This window comes from Oncorhynchus gorbuscha, linkage group LG22 (genome assembly GCF_021184085.1).
Source record: "Oncorhynchus gorbuscha isolate QuinsamMale2020 ecotype Even-year linkage group LG22, OgorEven_v1.0, whole genome shotgun sequence".
Classification (NCBI taxonomy): Eukaryota; Metazoa; Chordata; class Actinopteri; order Salmoniformes; family Salmonidae; genus Oncorhynchus; species Oncorhynchus gorbuscha.
Window position 1 is genome coordinate 27,946,406 of NC_060194.1, and position 19,919 is coordinate 27,966,324.

Below are 19,919 nucleotides of genomic sequence, written 5' to 3' on the forward strand. Positions count from 1 at the left end.
TAGCATCAACAGCAGCCGCAGAGGCATCCCAGCTTGCACTTTTGGTTCCTAGGAAGTTGTGAGAACGTCTGTTTTTGGTTTCACATTGGATGTGGAAATGAAGCCATACGTTTCATGACCGGTAAAGCGGAGCGTTTTTTGACGTTCTAAGAACAGAAGTGAAAATGTCTTTATTATTAACCCTCTATGAACAGAAATGATAGGTTATTTGGAGGTTTTTAATAACTTCCTTAAAACTAACTGAATGTTTCAACAAGACTTAACTTTTTAAAACTCCAAGCACAGATCAGACACTTCCATAGGCATTAATCATGCAAACATTTATTTATATATTTCAGTGAGATTCGAACCTATAGTCTTTTGTTCTCAATCTATGGAATTAGGCCACTGCGTCACCAGGATGGAGCTAGCATGCCATGGTTTTTTACGCATACAAAGGTGGTCATTTTAGTCTATTTAAACAGACCCCATTTCAAAAGAAACAAGCACTCATTAAGATCAGGTGTGGTCAATTATTGGGGGCAGCTAACACACCTGAACACACTTAGAGGATAGAGAGAGAGTATTGTTACAGGCCTTGGTTCACTCTGCTGTAGCTCTACTTTCACATCATCATCTGCTCATTTATCACTCCAGTGTTAATCTGCTAAATTGTAATTCTTCACTACTATGGCCTATTTATTGCCAACCTCCTCATGCCTTTTGCACACACTGTATATAGACTTTATTTTTTTCTACTGAGTCATTGACTTGTTTATTGTGTTAGTGGCTTGTTTATTCCATGTGTAACTCTGTGTTGTTGTCTGTCACACTGCTTTGCTTTATCTTGGCCAGGTCGCAGTTGTAAATGAGAACCTGTTCTCAGCTGGCCTACCTGGTTAAATAAAGGTGAAATTAAAAATAAAAAAATAAAAATTGTTGATGCTATGAATGGAATGTATACATTCTTATAGCGTTCTGATTGTTAGTAACGTTTTTTTAGGGAGTGTTTTCTTAACGTTCTCAGAATAATTTGAGAACATGAATTTAAAAAGAACCATTGAACTTTTAGGAAACGTTCTGTTAAAGTAATGAAATATCAAGGAACTTAAGTTAATTTTCAAACAAATCAAATTTATGTCACATGCTCGTAAACACAAAAATATAATAACAAATATAAAAAGTGACAGGAGGAACAAAGTCGTATGGCTTTGTGTGTGCGCGTGTGGTCAATATGCGTGTGTGTGTGTGTGTGTGTGTGTGTGTGTGTGTGTGTGTGTGTGTGTGTGTGTGTGTGTGTGTGTGTGTGTGTGTGTGTGTGTGTGTGTGTGTGTGTGTGTGTGTGTGTGTGTGTGTGTGTGTGTGTGATTGGGTAGAGTCGGTGCAAGAGTTATTGGTCAATGCAGGTAGTCTGGGTAGCCATTTGATTAGCTATTTAGCAGTCTTGTTTAGCAGTCATATGGCTTGTGGGTAGAAGCTTTCCAGGGTCCTGTTGGTTCCGGACTTGGTGGACTGGTACCGCTTGCCGTGCGGTAGCAGAGAGAAGATTCTATGGCTTGGGTGGCTGGAGTCTGATAATTTTCTCTTACTTCCTCTGACACCGCCTGGTATAGAGGTCCTAGATGGCAGGGAGCTCAGCCCCAGCGATGTACTAGGCCATAATCACCACCCTCTTGCAGTCCGGTGCCTTGCCAGTTGCCGTACCAAGCGGTGATGCAGCCAGTCAAGATGCTCCCAAATGGTGCAGCTGTAGAACGTTTTGAGGTTCTGAGGGCCCATGCCAAACCTTTTCAGCCTCCCGTGGGGAAGGGGCTCTGTCGTGACCTGTTCTAAACTGTTTGTGTGTGTGGACCATATCAATTCCTTAGTGATGTGGACACAGAGGAACTTGAAGCTCTCGACCCGCTCCACTACAGCCCCATCGATGTGGATGGGGGCGTGCTCACACCTCCGTTTCCTGTGGTCCACAATCAGCTCCTTTGTCTTACTGATGTTGAGGGAGAGGTTGTTGTCCTGGCACCACACTGCCACGTATCTGAACTCCTACTCCTATCGTCGTCGGTGATCAGTCCTGCCATGTGCTGAGAATGTTCCAAAGCCAAGCAACTATTCTGCACCCTTCTCAGAAAGTTGTGGGATGGTTGTATGTAAAATACCCAGAGGACAAAACCACGCTCTCACCAAGCTCTAAGAAGCATGTGGCTCTCAGAACGTTATGTGCTGGAAACAGTTATCCATTACAAAAACAAGCTGAAAGAATTGCACACCGTTTAGTGATAAATATTTGAGAAGGTCAAATGCAAAGTTGTGCAAGTTGGACAGATCTCTCACAGAATCACAGCTGAAGCAGAAAGCCTAGCTGTCCCTCAAAAGCCGAAAAGTAGAGCTTTCAGTGTGACAGCCAAAGTAGAAATTAGGTTGTTATCAGACCTGCCATAAAACTTCCCTGCAGTGAGCCAGTAACCTTGTAGGAAATCCATGTGTAGTTCTAATTACGTACAGATAAGAAACGCATACGTAAAATGCTAAGAGTTTATTAACCAGCCACTCGCTGCCTATTACTGCCTGCTTATAAGTATGTGATTAGCATTGAAATATTGGACAATTACGTCCAACTTATGTACGGTCGGTAGGCTAATACATTTTTTTCTCCCATTACGTCTCCCTTGAATCATCTATTCTACAATAGCAGCCGGCAGATCATCATCATCATCATCGTCATCACCATCACAATGACATTACAGGAGGTTTTTGGGGATGCAGACAAGACAGTGGCGTCTGATATGTGAGCTACAGTCATCAACTCCCCTCCGTCAGTAAATATTAATTATGAAAAATGTCATTATCCCCCGCCCAGGGCTATTACCCTGTCCTACTCTGAAGGGAGAAATAGCGATGACAGGGAAAGAGTGTGAAAACCCCTACAGACCTTTCCTTGCAATTAATCTGTAAGCTAGCTTGCTACCGTTTTATGTTTTTTTTCCCTCCCTCCAATGACACCAGAAATGATGAAACCAAAGAAGTTAATTTATAGACATTACTCGTGTGTAAACACTCATTTCTCTCCTTTGAAACAGTGATTATTTTCACGTATCATATTTTTCTGTTCATCATCATATTTGTGTGGTTTTTGTTTATGACCAATTGGCTGATGGGTTCTTTTTAATTCTTCAAATACTTAGTAAACCGATAGTGGCATCCATGGTCACGGACAAATCCCCACCATCATTTTTCTCTTCTTATGAGGTGTATTCATCTCCATCGTTTCAGCCAGCATGTGTCAGACAATCACCACCGTTGTCCAGGGGTTTCCCTCCATTGTCATAATCGGCGGTTTAAAGTTTGTATCCATACATTTATTTACACGCTGATCATATCGAAAAAAGAAAATACTTCTGCATTTCCTGCTGTGTCAACACATTGCAAATAGGCTCACGGTAACTCCTGATAAAGTTGGGTAGCTGATATTCAGAGCTTAAATAGCCAAACGGATTAGTCACAGGTATCAGGACTAATAAAGCCAATGCAACAGCCTGTTTTACAAATGGTGGGCCAACCACATGGATGGGCATTCAGAAAATTCCATTGTGGGCCGACATGGTAGGCTACACCCCAGTAAGCATGAGCCGACGTCTTTTTTTTGTCCTGGCAGACCGGACATATTTTGGGGGTCTTGTAAAAACGGTAGGCTTACCACATAGATGGCTATTCATAAAATAAAAGTTCAAGCAACACTGTAGGCTACACCTCTGTAAGCACGGGCTGATGCTTTTTGGATGTCTTTTTCTGGTGCAGTCCGGACCGGCCTTGATTTTGGACAAATATAGATATTTATAAATTAAATCTTTTCAACTTTCATTCAAACCAAATACAAGCCTGATTTCAACATCTGGATAATACACATTTCTAACTTGAATTCAGAACCGAAAATGAACCCGATTTCAACGTCCTGGAAAAAAATGTATTTTAAACTTACAGAAAATGCTTATTTTCACCTTTCATTCAGAACCTAAATTTAACTAAACTTAAACACCAGAAAAATACGTCTTTTCAATGTCATTTTGCTTACTGGGACTATTCTAGTTCTGTGGAGGCGGCATTTTTTTAGTCTCACCTAGGGTGGCAGAACGGGAAGAACCGGCCCTGTGCGTGCGTAATGGGAGCGCACAAGTCATACTTTTTGCCGCCTGTTGGCCTGCAGAACTATTGTTATGAAAATGTCTATTCATTAATGGAAAGTATACCTGCTTTGAAGATAAGCCAGGAATGTTTAAGATGTTTATTTAGACGGAATATGCAAATGTGGGTACAATGAAGGTGTCTATTACATGATTTAATATGCCATATTTGGGTAAAGAGCTCCATGGTTAATGGTATGGTAAATACTGAGTGGCTATAGGTATAAAGGTGTTCAACCTGTGAGCTAATGTAGTGTTCTAGCTCTAGTATATAAGCTGTGTGGGGAGGCCGTCCATAGCCTGGTATACCCCAACCTGCTACAGTATAGATGGTTTGACAGGGTAGGCCAGATTTAATTTAGATTCCAACCGGTATTTTGAGTCTGTTCATTTTGTAAATACCTTTGGAGATTATGTAAATAGTAATTGAATTTCGTCATTCAACTGGAACCACCTTTCACTGTTAATAAACTGGACACTATTGTGCACCTGATCCTGCTGCCTCCTGCTACTTTACTGTCCTTAAGGCTGCTCCAACAACCGGCCCGTACGACATGGGGTCCTTAAATACACACCGCCGGGCTGGGGCCGGCACAACAGCAGAGTTAAAGTGATGAAAGCAGCCTAGTGACTGTACTGTAGCTAAATGCCCTGGGAGAGTGTTACTAATATAAATGGTATTATAAAGGGGGAAGGGGTATTGCTCAGGGCGTTGGGCTGGGCCGTGTCAATGTTGGAAAAAAGAAGCCAAATGTTCATGTGACTCTTTGGGTCCTTTTGAGATGGACCGGCTGGCTGGCTGGCTGATTGTGCAGCTGCAGTGGTACTGGTGCAGGAATGCATAGGCCATATGGTCTAGGGTTGCTACTAATGACCCCCTGTCCAGTTTTTAAAGTCTAGAGTTTCACAACAATACCCCCCAAAAACCATCTGATTATTGAAAGACAGGGAGGTGTGGGTAAACGGTCTGTTTTTTTGTCCACAAGTTGAGTATGTGACAAAAACGCTAGTTTATTAGGGTTACCACCCAAACCAAAACCACTTGTTTTCATTTGCAAGTTGTGGATCCAGAATTACTAGACTGGACTCTAGAATATCGTGCCACCACACATCCATAACTAACTCCAGGTTTTATTTGTGTAACGAGACCTCTCTGTTCTATAACCTTTGAAATACAATATTCTAGGCCTTGGGTGAGGTAACAGTTGACTCTTACCTTTGTGATATGATCTTGTAGGCATCGGGGAGGTAGCAGTTGATGTTCTCCATCTGGAACGGGTCGGCGTCGCAGATCTTGTTGTCCGTGCGGCCGTAGTTGGCCGTCTCGATCATGATGACATCGGCACCGGGGCAGCGGAGATCAATGGCGTAGCCCTCGCAAGAGAGCTCTCTTCTGACCAGGCCAAACGGCAGAGCGGCACGACTGAATCCTGGGAGAGAGCAAGGATGGAAGGGATGGAGGGAGCGAGAGAAAGAAATATTAGGACATTAGTACAAAAACTATAATTACACATTTCTCTACGGCCTCGTTTTCTGGCAAAGATATCACATCAAAGTCGTAGGATATCTGAAGTTATATGGTCATCGTTTAAAAGTCAATGTAACAACCCAGGGAACAAATTCAAATACCTTTAAACACAAAACTATAAATACACTAAATCCCTCTCTCACTTCCTCCTCCAGGACCATAGTTCAACTAAGTTTGAATGGTTTGTTTCGACAATGGGGCACAAGCTCACTCATTAGATTTTTGGTTTATGTGTTCTGTTTTTCTATCAGTAAAGCAACAGGCAAAAAAGAGCCTGAATCTACCAGCGGTAACATGGAGTGTAATTTAATCCATTTTACAGTGCCAACGATCGAAGAGGGGACTGTTTGGAGTCCACAGAGGAGAAAGAATCTATACATGGAGCTCAGCAAATGTGAACACCAGCCAAGTAGTGGTGCTTTGGGGACAATTTACTATTTAGCTAAATGGTTGCACCCCCATCAACAAATTATATTGAAAGGGATTTTCCCCCTTGCTTTTTTTAACCTAAAAACAATAAAACCTCAAGCCAAAATACCTTGAAAGTACAAATAGATATATTTAGAAAAATAAATGAGAAAATCAAAAAAGAAAGTCATCAACAATGAAATCTAGGGATGCACAATATATCGGTAAGCATATTGGAATCGGCCGATATTAGCTAAACATGCCCGCATCGGCCTGATGTCTAGTTTAACGCCAAAAACTGGTGTGAAAGCTGAAAGCGAACTGCGTAGGTAGATGACGTAATGACGGCACAACAAAATATTGCGCTACACGTGCTACACAGCATTCCTAACCGAAGTACAATGTCTGCTGTGTTTATCGAGCAGTCATTTGAAAAAGTAAGAACATTTCAGCGACACAACTCAAAGGCGAAATCCATTAACCCCAAGATAATAGAATTCATTGCTCTTGACAATCAACCGTTCTCCGTCGTGGATGGTGTTGGCTTTCTCCGACTGGTCGAGCCCCGGTACACACTACCGGAGTTACACAGTAATGTTGAAACTCACATCCATGAGCTACTTGCTATGAGCGTCACTGCTATGAGCTTCACGACTGACATTGGGACCAGCGACGTCAGCCCCATGACCATTATGAGTCTGACAGCACAGTGGGTCCGTGACGATTTCCTACTGAGGAAAGCTGAATTACATGCTCAAGAATGTGCTTGTTCTCATACCACTGCTACCATTTCCATGGCATTTGAGAACATGTTTGAAACTTGTAAACATGAACATTCCTAGCTCCATTCGAGCAACTGACTGGAGAAATAAACTCAACTGTGTCTGCAGCAGACGCGGCACCCTCTGTCATGTCATTGAAACGCCTGCTCGACAAAAATGCCAACACAGAACGGCGGGTTAACTTGGAAAAGTACTCTACCAGAGGCTGTGAACAAGTGATTCGGTGGCACTCTCTCTGAGCCTCTACTGTGTTGCGTCAATGCTCGATACTAGGTACAAAAATGCCAACACAGAACGGCGGGTTAACTTGGAAAAGTACTCTACCAGAGGCTGTGAACAAGTGATTCGGTGGCACTCTCTCTGAGCCTCTACTGTGTTGCGTCAATGCTCGATACTAGGTACAAGGACCACTACGTCGATGCACACAAGAGACGGGGTTAACGTGAAATGTTACATACACAGCTGGACAAGATGGAAACGGACACAGTGACAGTGGGCACCGAGGAAGAGCGGCCACGGACAGACAGAGCTGAAACGTCACCGCTTGACATGTATGATGAAATGAGACTGAACAATGAAACAGCACAGCAAGTGAAAGAAATAGGTTTTGATGATGTTTTACTGGTAATGGGGACATACAGTTGGTCGGAAGTCGGAAGTTTACATACACTTAGGTTGGAGTGATTAAAACTTGTTTTTCAACCACTCCACTAATTTCTTGTTACCAAACTATAGTTTTGACAAGACAGTTAGGAACATCTACTTTGTGCATGACACAAGTCATTTTTACAACAATTGTTTACATGCAGATTATTTCACTAATAATTCCCTGTGTCACAATTCCAGTGGGTCAGAAGTTTACAAACACTAAGTTGACTGTGCCTTTAAACAGCTTGGAAAATGACAGAAAATGTCATGGCTTTAGAAGCTTCTAATAGGCTAATTGACATCATTTGAGTCAATTGGAGGTGTACCTGTGGGATGAATTTCAAGGCCGACCTTCAAACTCAGTGCCTCTGTGCTTTGACATCATGGGAATATCAAAGGTAATCAGCCAAGACCTCAGAAAAAATTGCAGGCCTCCACAAGTCTGGTTCATCCTTGGGAGCAATTTCCAAATGCCTGAAGGTACCATGTTCATCGGTACAAACAATAGTAAACAAGTATAAACACCATGGGACCACGCAGCCGCCATATCGCTCAGGAAGGAGATGTGTTCTATCTCCAAGAGATGAACGTACTTTGGTGCGATAAGTGAAAATCAATCCCAGAACAACAGCAAAGGACCTTGTGAAGATGCTGGAGGAAACAGGTACAAAAGTATCTATATCCACAGTAAAATGAGTCCTATATCGACATAACCTGAAAGGCCGCCCAGCAAGCAAGAAGTGCTCCAAAACCACCATAAAAAGGCCAAACTGCGGTTTGAAACTGCACACGGGGACAAATGTCGTACTTTTTGGAGAAATGTCCTCTGGTCTGATGATACAAAACTAGAAATGTTTGGCCATAATGACCATTGTGAAGCACGGAGGTGGCAGCAACATGTTGTGGGGGTGCTTTGCTGCAGGAGGGACTGGTGCACTTCGCAAAATAAATGGCATCATGAAGAAGGAAAATTGAATATATTGATATATTGAAGCAACATCTCAAGACATCAGTCGTGAAGTTAAAGCTTGGTCGCAAATGGGTCTTCCAAATGGACAATGACCCCAAGCAAACTTCCAAAGTTGTGGCAAAATAGCTTAAGGACAACAAAGTCAAGGTATTGGTGTGGGTATCACAAAGCCCTGACTCAAAATGTGTGGGCAGAACTGAAAAGGCGAGCAAGGAGGTCTACAAACCTGACTCAGTTACACCAGCTCTGTCAGGGGGAATGGGTCAAAATTCACCCAACTTATTTTGGGAAGCTTGTGGAAGGCTACCCGAAACATTTGACCCAACTTAAACAATTTAAAGGCAATACTACCAAATACTAATTTGAGTGTAAGTAAACTTCTGACCCACTGGGAATGCGAAGAAATAAATAAAAGCTGAAATAAATCCTTCTCTCTACTATTATTCTGACATTTCACATTCTTAAAATAAAGTGGTGATCCCAACTGACCTAAGACAGGGAATATTTACTAGGATTAAATGTCAGTAACGGTGAAAAACTGAGTTTAAATGTATTTGGCTAAGGTATGTAAACATCCGACTTCAACTGTACGTAAATGGCAACAAAATTATTTTTTGATCTGTGGGTGTGTTTCAACTATTTAACTGCACTATAATGCTTACAAAGGCTGCTAAGATTTTAAATATCGGTTATTGGTATCGTTTTTTTTTTTTGGGCAAAGAAAATATCGGATACCAGGCAAAAATCTCATATCGGTGCATCACTAATGAAATCCATTAATTATGTTTTCAAACTTTGAAGTATATACTGTAACAGGTTGCAGTTTATTTGGAGGCAATCACAAAGAAAAGTCCAAGGTCCAGAAATGCATCTGGTGTTCCACTAAAGAACTAGGTTTGAGGCAGTAGCACTGCGTGACCTGTCAATAATCACTGTTGTCCATGGCAACAGTGTGCCTCCCCAAGTGGCCAGCTGCCATTTGTGTTTTCTGCCACTGCACTACTCTCCTAATTAGTCTCTCCATTCAGCATGTTACCTTCTCAGCACTCACATTGGCTCCTTGGCATTGTCATGTAATAACACAAACCACCCAAGGTTCGCTTGCACACGCCTGCTAATTGCACCGACACACACACACACACACACTTTTGACACCCAGGGCCTGACGCAATTAGCAATTGTTTGAACGAATGGCTCAAAGTTGAAGTGATTTCGGCTTGAAATTCTAACTACCCTGAGACACCGACCTTGGCTCAAACTTCTGTCTGTCTGCTTGTCATAATCTAGCCTGTAGTGGTGCCTTGCCTTGTTTTATTATAATGGTATTCTGTGTCGGTCCACAAATGTCACAGACAAACGTTGACGAGTGTCGAGCAAGGTTTGAATACAAACTTGGATATAAAGCACCTGTAAGCCACGAGGTGAGAAACTCTGAGGACTTGGAGGCACCAACCAGCTCTCAATAAGAAAACACCTTATGTATTAACCACTTTACAAGATAATGCTATGGATTTTCATACAAGACTACTTCAGAGATATATACAACACACACACACACACACACACACACACACACACACACACACACACACACACACACACACAAATGACTATTATAGCCGGAAAGGGCTGATTTTTCATGGAATATCTACATAGGCATGCAGGGGCCCATTATCAGCAACCATCACTCCCAATGGCACATTGTGTTATCTAATCCAATTTGATCATTTTAAAAGGCTAACTGATCATTAGAAAACCCTTTTGCAATTATGTTAGATCACAGCTGAAAACTGTGGAGCTGATTAAAGAAGCAATAAAACTGGCCTTCTTTAGACTAGTTGAGTATCTGGAGCATCAGCATTTTGTCTTGGAATGCCAAGAGTGTGCAAAGCTGTCATCAAGGCAAAGGGTGGCTACTTTGAAGAAATTCAAATATAAAATATATTTTGATTTGTTTAATACTTTTTTTGTTGCTACATGATTCCATGTGTGTTATATCCTCGTTTTGATGTCTACACAATTTTTCTACAATATACAAAATAGTAAAAAAAAATCAATAAAAACCCTTAAGTAGGTGTGTCCAAACTTTTGACTGGTACTGTACGTGCCATTGGGGGTTGTATGTTCATTCCATCTAGTCCAACTAACTGCAACAACCACTGGAATTATCCATATACCCTTTATTTCATGAGAAACCTGTCCAGAATAGGGAATGATGAAACACAGACCATGCGGCTTCAACTTTACCGCAAAGACTAATGAACAGGTTCCACGGCCATTCCTCATGGAGGGAGTGACAGCTTTATCACACTGGCTACAGAAAGCAGACATAAATAATGCATTTCATGGGGTTTTAGAGTTTCTCAATGGAGAAACCCTCCTTTGAGCAGACTGTAGCTTGCTATCCCCTTCACTGTATATCCCCTCCCTCCCCTTCTGTCCACCAGCTTGCTATAGGCCATCTATCCGTGCACTATATGGTCTGATCACACACAGCTGCTATCAATTGAGGCCTAGCAATTGATTAAGCCTGGGGCTCGCTTGCCTCCTCCTCCTCCCCGGTACTGTATAGATACATCTGGTCATAGGGCAACAATATATCAATTAAGGGAGAGTATCTTCACTGTCAGGCAGCCCACAAGGACAAATTGTGGTGTCTCCTGGCTCTCTTCACTCTTCAGATAGCATGGATCTCATTAATGACAATCTTACTTCCTGGTAATTGGACACGTATCATGACAAATCTTTCCCAAAACGTAATATTTTGAGACAATAATGTTGTTTTCCTAAAGGGGGAAATAATGGAATAAAACATGATTTGCTTCTGTTTGAGAACTGCACATCATGTTCCCTCAATCATCCTTAGATCCAAGCGTTCACAATACAATTAAGTGAACAGTTGGGGAACAGTTGTACTTTACAACGTAGCCATTTTTTAGGAACATCACTCTTATTAAAAGTACAAATGAGGCAGAGAGGTTTACACAGGGGGGAGGGGAGAAAAATGGTATGCATGATGGGTTGGGGAAGTGTGAAAGGCTTTCTATCTCATGGCTCCATGTAGCTTTGTTTGACTGCTCTGCTACAACTTTGCAGCGGTAGGAGAATAACTGCCACAGGACACAAGCACGTTGGGCAGCCAGCTGCAGTTCACAACAGTTCAGAAGACGGGAGGGAAAATCCATAGCACATTCTCTGTGTGTAAAAAAGAACGAAGCAAGTCTGCCTCCCTCTTTATTGGTCCTTCAGACAAACATTAAATCCTCCTACGGCTGCATCCAACAGGCCAGTAAATCCAGTCAATAATATATTTTATACAACGGGTGGATCTAATCCTGGATGCTGACTGGTTAAAACCGCATTCCAGCCAGTGTCTATTCCACAAGTACCACTGGCTAAATCTACGATGTTAAAATGCCTATTTACTGTTCCATCTCACTGCTCAATCCAGTGTCTCATCAACCCAGCCAGGTCATTTAGAAACTTGATCTCCACTATAAAAAGCATATAGACATTATTTCACATTTATTTTAGACTAGCATTTGATTTTCAACAGCGGAAATTTGTATAAACCTTGCTGTCGGTCTCTGACATTTGTAAAACTGCTTCAATGATGAAATCCTGCTGTCCCAAAGTTCTCCCCAATTTCAAGGTATCCAATTGGTAGTTACAGTCTTGTCTACTTGCTGCGACTCCCTTACGGACTCGGGAGAGGCAAATGTCGAGAGCCAAGCGTCCCCCGAAACACAACAACTCAACCAAGCAGCACTGCTTCTTAACACAATGCCCACTTAACCTGGAAGCCAGCCGCATCAATGTGTCGGAGGAAACACCGTACACCTGGTGACCGTGTCAGCATGCACTGCGCCCGGCCCGCCACAGGAGTCGCTAGTGCGTGATGGGAAAAGGACATCCCTACCGGCCAAACCCTCCCCCAAGTCGGACCACACTGGGCCAATTGTGCGCCGCCCCACAGGTCTCCAGGTCGCAGCCGACTGCGACAGAGCCTGGACTCGAACCCAGAATCTAGTGGCACAGCTAGCACTGTGACGCAGTGCTATAGACCACTGTGTCACTCGGGAGGCCGTCCCATAAGAATGAACGTATCGAGACTTAGCGACTGGGTCCCGTCCATGGTAACCAAACCGATAGAACGAACAACCAGCCGGCTTGGGTAGCAACCTTAGACTTGTGTCGGGACTATATCTCGTGGAAGGATGAAACAGTATGAATAATTATTATTTGAATATGTTGGTAACATATTGTATAGATTTGCAGTGGTTGCCATGGAGATTCCATTGGGCATTCTATATTTAAGCGATAATGGCCTAGAAGCCGGTGTTTGGAGGACATATTGCCACGGTTTACCGGCCCTCGACGAACAACACCCATGCCATTATATACTCCAAACACCGGCTTCTCTGGCATTATCACTTAAATATAGAATGCTCAATCGAATCACCATGGCAACCATTGTGCAAGTCTACTCTGTCCCATAATTGACACAACGCCTTATCAAGCATTCTGGTCAGTGACTGACTGACTTTGGGGGGGGGGGTAGGCTTTTCAGATTCCTCCCCCTGACCAGCCAACGGTAAGCCTGCTATTGAGCTTCTGAGCACTGAGCAGCCAGGCTCACAATGTGTTGCATTCTGAGAGTGTGGAGTCCCTCTTCTCTTCGGTCCGCACCCTATAACTCAATGGCAACAATCCCTTCCATAATACAGATTTTGTTTTCTATCAACACCCTTGAAATTGTAAGTGGCACTGAGGCTCAGATGGGTGGTGCAGAATACAGGCCCAGTCTGTGGCGCGCTGCCATCGTCTTCATGCTTTTAAAACCCAGAGAATAAAAGAGAGAGAAAAAAAAATCTACAGAATTGGGGTTTTGGCCAACTGGGGGGCAGTTTAGAGCAGCAGACATGACACAGTACACAGTCATGTTTAGCCCCTTATCCTAACCCCTTAATTTCTTAGCATTGTTTTGTCCTTTAAAAGGCCTATCCAATACAACCTTAGAACCTCTGATGTTAAGTCCCCTACTTAGAGGACATTAAGCGATTCTGGACTTGTTACGGCTGACATTTTAGTTTACAAAGCGTTGTGAACTTCGCAGGATCCAGTGCCTTAATGCCAACTTATGCTTGATACGGCAATGCGGTCTGAAGGTTCCGTATGGAAAGTGTGATGCAATGCAGAGCCTCCGGAGGCTTGTAGAGGCCAAATCAACATCTGTACGGTAATACCGTGTGCCTCCCAAAATCTTTAACAATGCGGAGGGCTCCATATACAGTTGAAGTCAGAAGTTTACACACACCTTAGCCAAATAGATTTAAACTCAGTTTCACAATTCCTGACATTTAATCATAGTAAAAATTCCCTGTCTTAGGTCAGTTTGGATCACCACTTTATTTTAAGAATATGAAATGTCAGAATAATAGGAGAACGATTTATTTCAGCTTTTATTTCTTTCATCACATTCCCAGTGGGTCAGAAGTTTACATACACTCAATTAGTATTTGGCAGTATTGCCTTTAAACTGTTTAACTTGGGTCAAACGTTTTGGGTAGCCTTCCACACCAAGTTGGGTGAATTTTGGCCCATTCTTCCTGACAGAGCTGGTGCAACTGAGTCAAGTTTGTAGGCATCCTTGCTCGCATAAGCTTTTTCAGTTCTGCCCACAAATGTTCCATAGGATTGAGGTCAGGGCTTTGTAATGGCCACACCAATACCTTGACTGTGTTGTCCTTAAGCCATTTTGCCACAACATTGGAAGTATGCTTGGAGTCATTGTCCATTTGGAAGACCCATTTGCGACCAAGCTTTAACTTCCTGACTGAGGTCTTGAGATGTTGCTTCAATATATCCACGTAATTTTCCTCCTCATGATGCCATATATTTTGTGAAGTGCACCAGTCCCTCCTGCAGCAAAGCACCCCCACAACATGATGCTGCCACCACCGTGATTCACGGTTGGGATGGTGTTCTTCAGCTTGCAAGCATCCCTCTTTTTCCTCCAAACATAACGATGGTCATTATGCCCAAACAGTTCTATTTTTGTTACATCAGACCAGAGGACATTTCTCCAAAAAGTATGATCTTTGTCCCCATGTGCAGTTGCAAACCGTAGTCTGGCTTTATGGCGGTTTTGGAGCAGTGGCTTCTTCCTTGCTGAGCTGACTTTCAGGTCGATATATGACTCGTTTTACTGTGGATATAGTTACGTTTATACCCGTTTCCTCCAGCATCTTCACAAGGTCCTTTTGCTGCTGTTCTGGGATTGATTTGCACTTTTCGCACCAAAAGACGTTCATCTCTTGGAGACAGAACGAGTCTCCTTCCTGAGCGGTATGACGGCTGCGTGGTCCCATGGTGTTTATACTTGCGTACTATTGTATGTAAAGATGAACGTAGTACCTTCAGGCATCTGCATTTTTTTGCTGAGGTCTTGGCTGATTTAATTAGATTTTCCCATGATGTCAAGCAAAGAGGCACTGAGTTTGAAGGTAGGCCTTGAAATACATCCACAGCTACACCTCCAATTGACTCAAATGATGTCAATTAACCTATCAGAAGCCTCTAAAGCCATGACATCATTTTCTGGAATTTTCCAAGCTGTTTAAAAAAGGCACAGTCAACTTAGTAAATTTCTGACCCACCGGAATTGTGATACAGTGAATTATAAGTTAAATAATCGGTCTGTAAACAATTGTTGGAAAAATTACTTGTGTCGTGCACAAAGTAGATGTCCTAACCGACTTGCCAAAACTAGTTTTAACAAGAAATGTGTGGAGTGTTTGAAAAATGAGTTTATTAACTCCAACCTCAGTGTATGTAAACTTCCGACTTCAACTGTAGCTCCACATTGACATGATTGGTTGATGGTAGGTGGGGCGGTACATCCTGTATAAACACAAATTCACTTCCTTGATAACTTCCTTCACAAATGCTTTGCGAAGTGCAAGGAGTATGAATGCCCTGACTTCTGCAGAGGCTGCATCGCCGTATATACTGTATGGCCAACGGAGACGCCGCATTGACCATCAAATAATTTTGTTTATAGTGCCAGTAAGCCCCATCTGTCTGCTTCCCGCTACCACTGTCAGCGGAGCTGACTTGAAGTGTCAGGTTGCATACTCAACATTTGCAGAGAGAGTAACACGTCACATTTTCTGGCCTATCCAGACAAAGAATCTAATTGCTCTCCCTCTGAGCAACTGAGCCCAGAAACAGCATATTAAAGGGGCCAGTCCAGCAATTTCAGCAATCATGGTCTGATCTCACTGTGATATTCTCTGCCAAAATTAGTGCTCTCAACATGAAAACACAAAATTCTAAAATCAATTTATGCATAAAGCTAAAGTTATAATGAGTCTAAAGACATGTGAATGGCGTCTCTGCGTCGCTCAGAGGAGGCCCTGTCGTCAGTTAAATAAAATGGGGCCAAATTTGTTCTATAACTAAATATGAGCATATTTATTTTACAGTTATAAGGTGAAATCTTACAGTAAGTAATTTATCATTTGATTGTTACTATATTTATGAAGCTTTTCATTTTAAGCCCTATTCTTCATTTTAAGCCCTATTCTTCATTTTAAGCTCTATTCTTGTACTTTTGTTGAATAGGATTTTTATAATATTTGTACTACTTCAGAAAGTATTCATATGCGTTGATTTATTCCACATTGTCTTGTTACAGCCTGAATTCAAAATTGATTATATATTTTTTTCTCTCGCCCATCTACACAAAATACCTCATAATGACAATGAAAACATGTTTTTAGAAATATTAGCAAATTTATTGAAAATTAAATATATAATTTACATAAGTATTCACACCCCTGAGTGCATACTTTTTAGAAGCACCTTTGGCAGCGATTATAGCGGTGAGCCTTTTTCGGTATGTCTAAGATGTACAGTGTACACATGGATTGTACAGTATTTGCATATTCTTTTCGTAATTCTTCAAGCTCTGTCAAGTTGTTTTTTGATCATTGCTAAACAGCCATTTCCAAGTCTTGACATTTTCAAACTGATTTTAGTCATAACTAACTAGGCCACTCAGGAACATTCAATGTCATCTTGGTAAGCAACCAGTGTATATTTGACCTTGTTATTTTCCTGCTGAAAGGTGAACTTGTCTCCCAGTGTCCTCTAGGATTTTGCCTGTGCTTAGCTCTATTCCGTTTCTTTTCATCCTAAAAAAACTCCATAGTACTTGCCGATGACAAGCAGACCCATATCATGATGCAGCCACCACCATTCTTGAAAATATGAAGAATGGTACTCAATGATATGTTGGATTTGACCCAAACATAACACTTTGAATTCAGGGCAAAGTTAATTTCATCAAAAAAATTCTAAATTCAGTTTGACTTTAGTGCCTTATTGCAAACAGGATGGATGTTATGGAATATTATTTATTCTGAACAGGCTTCCTTATTTTCACTCATTTAGGTTAGTGTTGTGGAGTAACTACAATGTTGTTGATCCATCCTCAGTTTTCGCCTATCACGGCCATTAAACTCTAACTATTTTAAAGCCACAATAGGCCTCATGGTGAAATCCCTGAGCGGTTTCCTTCCTCTCTGGCAACTGATGATGCCTTCCTCCCCAGCAACTGAGGACGCTTGTATCTTTGTCGTGACTGGGTGTATTGATACACCATCCAAATTGTAATTAATAACTTCACCATGTTCAAAGGGATACCCAATGTCTGCTTTTTTATTTTATTTAATCCATTTGAAAAACGTAGGCTGTAACACAAAATGTGGAAAAAGTCAAGGGGTGTGAATACTTTTGGGGAGGCAGGTAGCCTAGTGGTTGGACTTGTAACCAAAGGTTTGCAAGATCAAATCCCCGAGCTGACAAGGTAAAACTCTGTCGTTCTGCCCCTGAACAGGCAGTTAAACCCATTGTTCCTAGGCCTTCATTGAAAATAAGAATTTGTTCTTAACTGACTTGCCTAGTTGAATAAAGGTAAATAAAAATACTTCTGCACTGTATGTTGGCACTACTTAAGCTTTTGTCTTTAAAAGTGAGTACACCTCAGCAATGTATAACTATTTTTACTAAAAAGATGAGTTCCAAACCTTCCTAGAACTATGCAGATTACTAGTTATTGTTAACGGTCATCTCATGACAAATATTTACCTTTGGGTATGTCTTTTTAGGCAGAAATAGAAATTGAGGTTTTACTCCCCAAACTCCCTTCCTCTCCTCTCAGACAGAGGAGCCGCAAGAAAAAGGGGAGGGAAATACCAGAATGTTTGATCAGTCTGGGGGAAAAAGGCCAGTTTGGGGGGTGGGCGATGCAGACGAATGGCGAGGGCTTTCACAAACAGACAGAACACAGCTAGGAGTTGGTTGACACTTGTCATTCTCCATTAAGGCCTCTTTGATTAGTCTTTGTTGTCATGGAAACAGCAAACAGCTACATGCAAATGGCCTGTTCCCGCCCCAGGCTGGCCCCCATTGTTCTGGGCCCAGGCTTGACAGGGACACTTTCTCCACATGATAAAGGCGGGAGTAGCCCTTTAGGAATAGGAGTGGCCCCACCGCGGACACAGCGTGAGTCCTTCAAAATTGCCTGTCTTTTTTGTCGTTTTATTCTTCAATATTACTGGTAGCCACATCTCTGGAAAGAAGAAGGGATCTTCCAAAGCCACGCATTCCTCGCCAACCGAGCTGGATGCCTCCATAATCCAATATCCGGAATTAAGAAAGGGGAGTTGGGGGCATATCTGAATACTTAACACGTGAGAACAAAGCGGTAACAAGGTTTCGCCTATTTTGTCCCTTTCTGTTCTCCTCAGTATTCCCAATCTGCTCAATGGAACTTATTGAGTGCAGGTCAAGGAAATCGTTTAAAAACAATAGACTAGAATCATTTCTAAATAAAAACACATTGAAGAAAATAATGGTGACTTCAAAAAGGCAATTAAATAAAACACAACTAGTCTCAAATTGTAAATATGTCCACGACATTCTAAAGCTCAAGCCGAAAAGTATTATATTTTGTTAAGAGATCATACAAGTCTCTCTGTTTAAAACCCTCTGCAACACAAAATAAAATGAAATCTACTGCAACTGTCTGCTGTTTGACATGTTCGATACAATCTCACAAATACTATGTAACATGAAGACACACATTAAAACACATGGGAGTGAGGTGGGAGATGAGGAAGGAGACTTGGGGAGTTGCAAAATATAACAAAATCTGCTTTAAAAACAGGCGGTTTAGACTCGACCACTTTACGACAGGCCCGCATTTCATTACAACCACCAAAACTGCCATTATACAATCGACAAAAACATATGGCACCATCTCCATGACACTCACCACCCCCCCCCCCCCCCTTGTCTCTGTTCCACCTTGCTGGGAATCGTTTGTAAAGACAACGTCAGACAAGACCACAGAGCAAACCCCAAAGGCTAAACGCTGCTTTCTAGACAGACAACTGCTATCAAACCCCCCAGGTTCCGATATACTGTACCATAAGCATTCTAAAATAGAACTGTATAAGCTAGTCAGTTCATTTGTAGTGAGAGCCATGCTCTTAGTAATGCTTTTTTTCTCTCTTTAATGTGGATCAAATACAATGGTGTTGGCCGTTCTCTCCAGTTCATCTCTTAGACCAGGGGTAGGCAACTAGATTCAGCCATGGGATGCATTTTGTCGTAGAGGATAGTTTGGGGGCTGGAACCAAATTATAATAATTAGTATACTGCACATTTACCACAAATAAGCCCAAAAAGAGATTGTACTTGAAACTAACAATTTCATACCTTAACTACACTAAACTAAACAAATGTTTTGCTGAATTCCTGGTGATTTTAGTCTTTTTTGACATATGGGGCTAAAAATAAATCACCTGCGGGTGAGTTTTGGCAGCAGGACACCTGTTGCTGACCTCTATCCTAGACTGTGTTTTCTGTTAAAAAAAATGTTTTATCCAAAAACCGTACAGGGGGAGAGCATTACATGGATAGAATTTTGATGAGTCTCCATCTGGAGAACGAAAGGGGAAGGATTTGTCATATCACGGGACTAAAGCGTGATAGAGTCAGGTGTCTCTTACGGCAGGAGATAGTGTGTGTGTGTGTGCATGTGGTAGATCCTGTCACGACAGACACTCAGGTGCCATCCCTCTTTTCTCTATCCTGCTCACAGCCATGGTGCAAGCCTCCTTTAAACCCCAACCTAAAAGGTGATGCAATAGTGACTGATGTTCCTATTGTCCTCATTTTTACAACAAACGCCATTTAGTAACCTGCATAACCTGTTTAGTTGTCTTCAAGTTAGCAATGAAAAAACATGACAGTTCACGACCAGTTTTAAGAAGGTCATACATACCATGGAACATTTAGCTATTTCATGTAGAATTTTAGGACCCCTGTATATATAGAAAACATACAGTGCATTC

At 41.9% G+C, this 19,919-nt stretch overlaps 1 protein-coding gene across 14 annotated transcripts in view; it reads right to left on the bottom strand.

The window, feature by feature from the left end:
* The window catches only part of LOC124009345 (adhesion G protein-coupled receptor L2-like), a 135,640-nt gene that overhangs the window by 79,301 nt on the left and 36,420 nt on the right, over positions 1-19,919 (bottom strand). For all 14 annotated transcript variants that reach the window (XR_006834279.1, XR_006834280.1, XM_046321048.1 and 11 more), the window contains exon 3: positions 5,374-5,587. Coding sequence is in view for 12 of the 14 variants with exons in the window: in XM_046321048.1 (XP_046177004.1) it covers positions 5,374-5,587 (214 nt within the window). In the remaining 2 variants the exon portion in view is untranslated. The remainder of the gene's footprint in view (positions 1-5,373; positions 5,588-19,919) is intronic.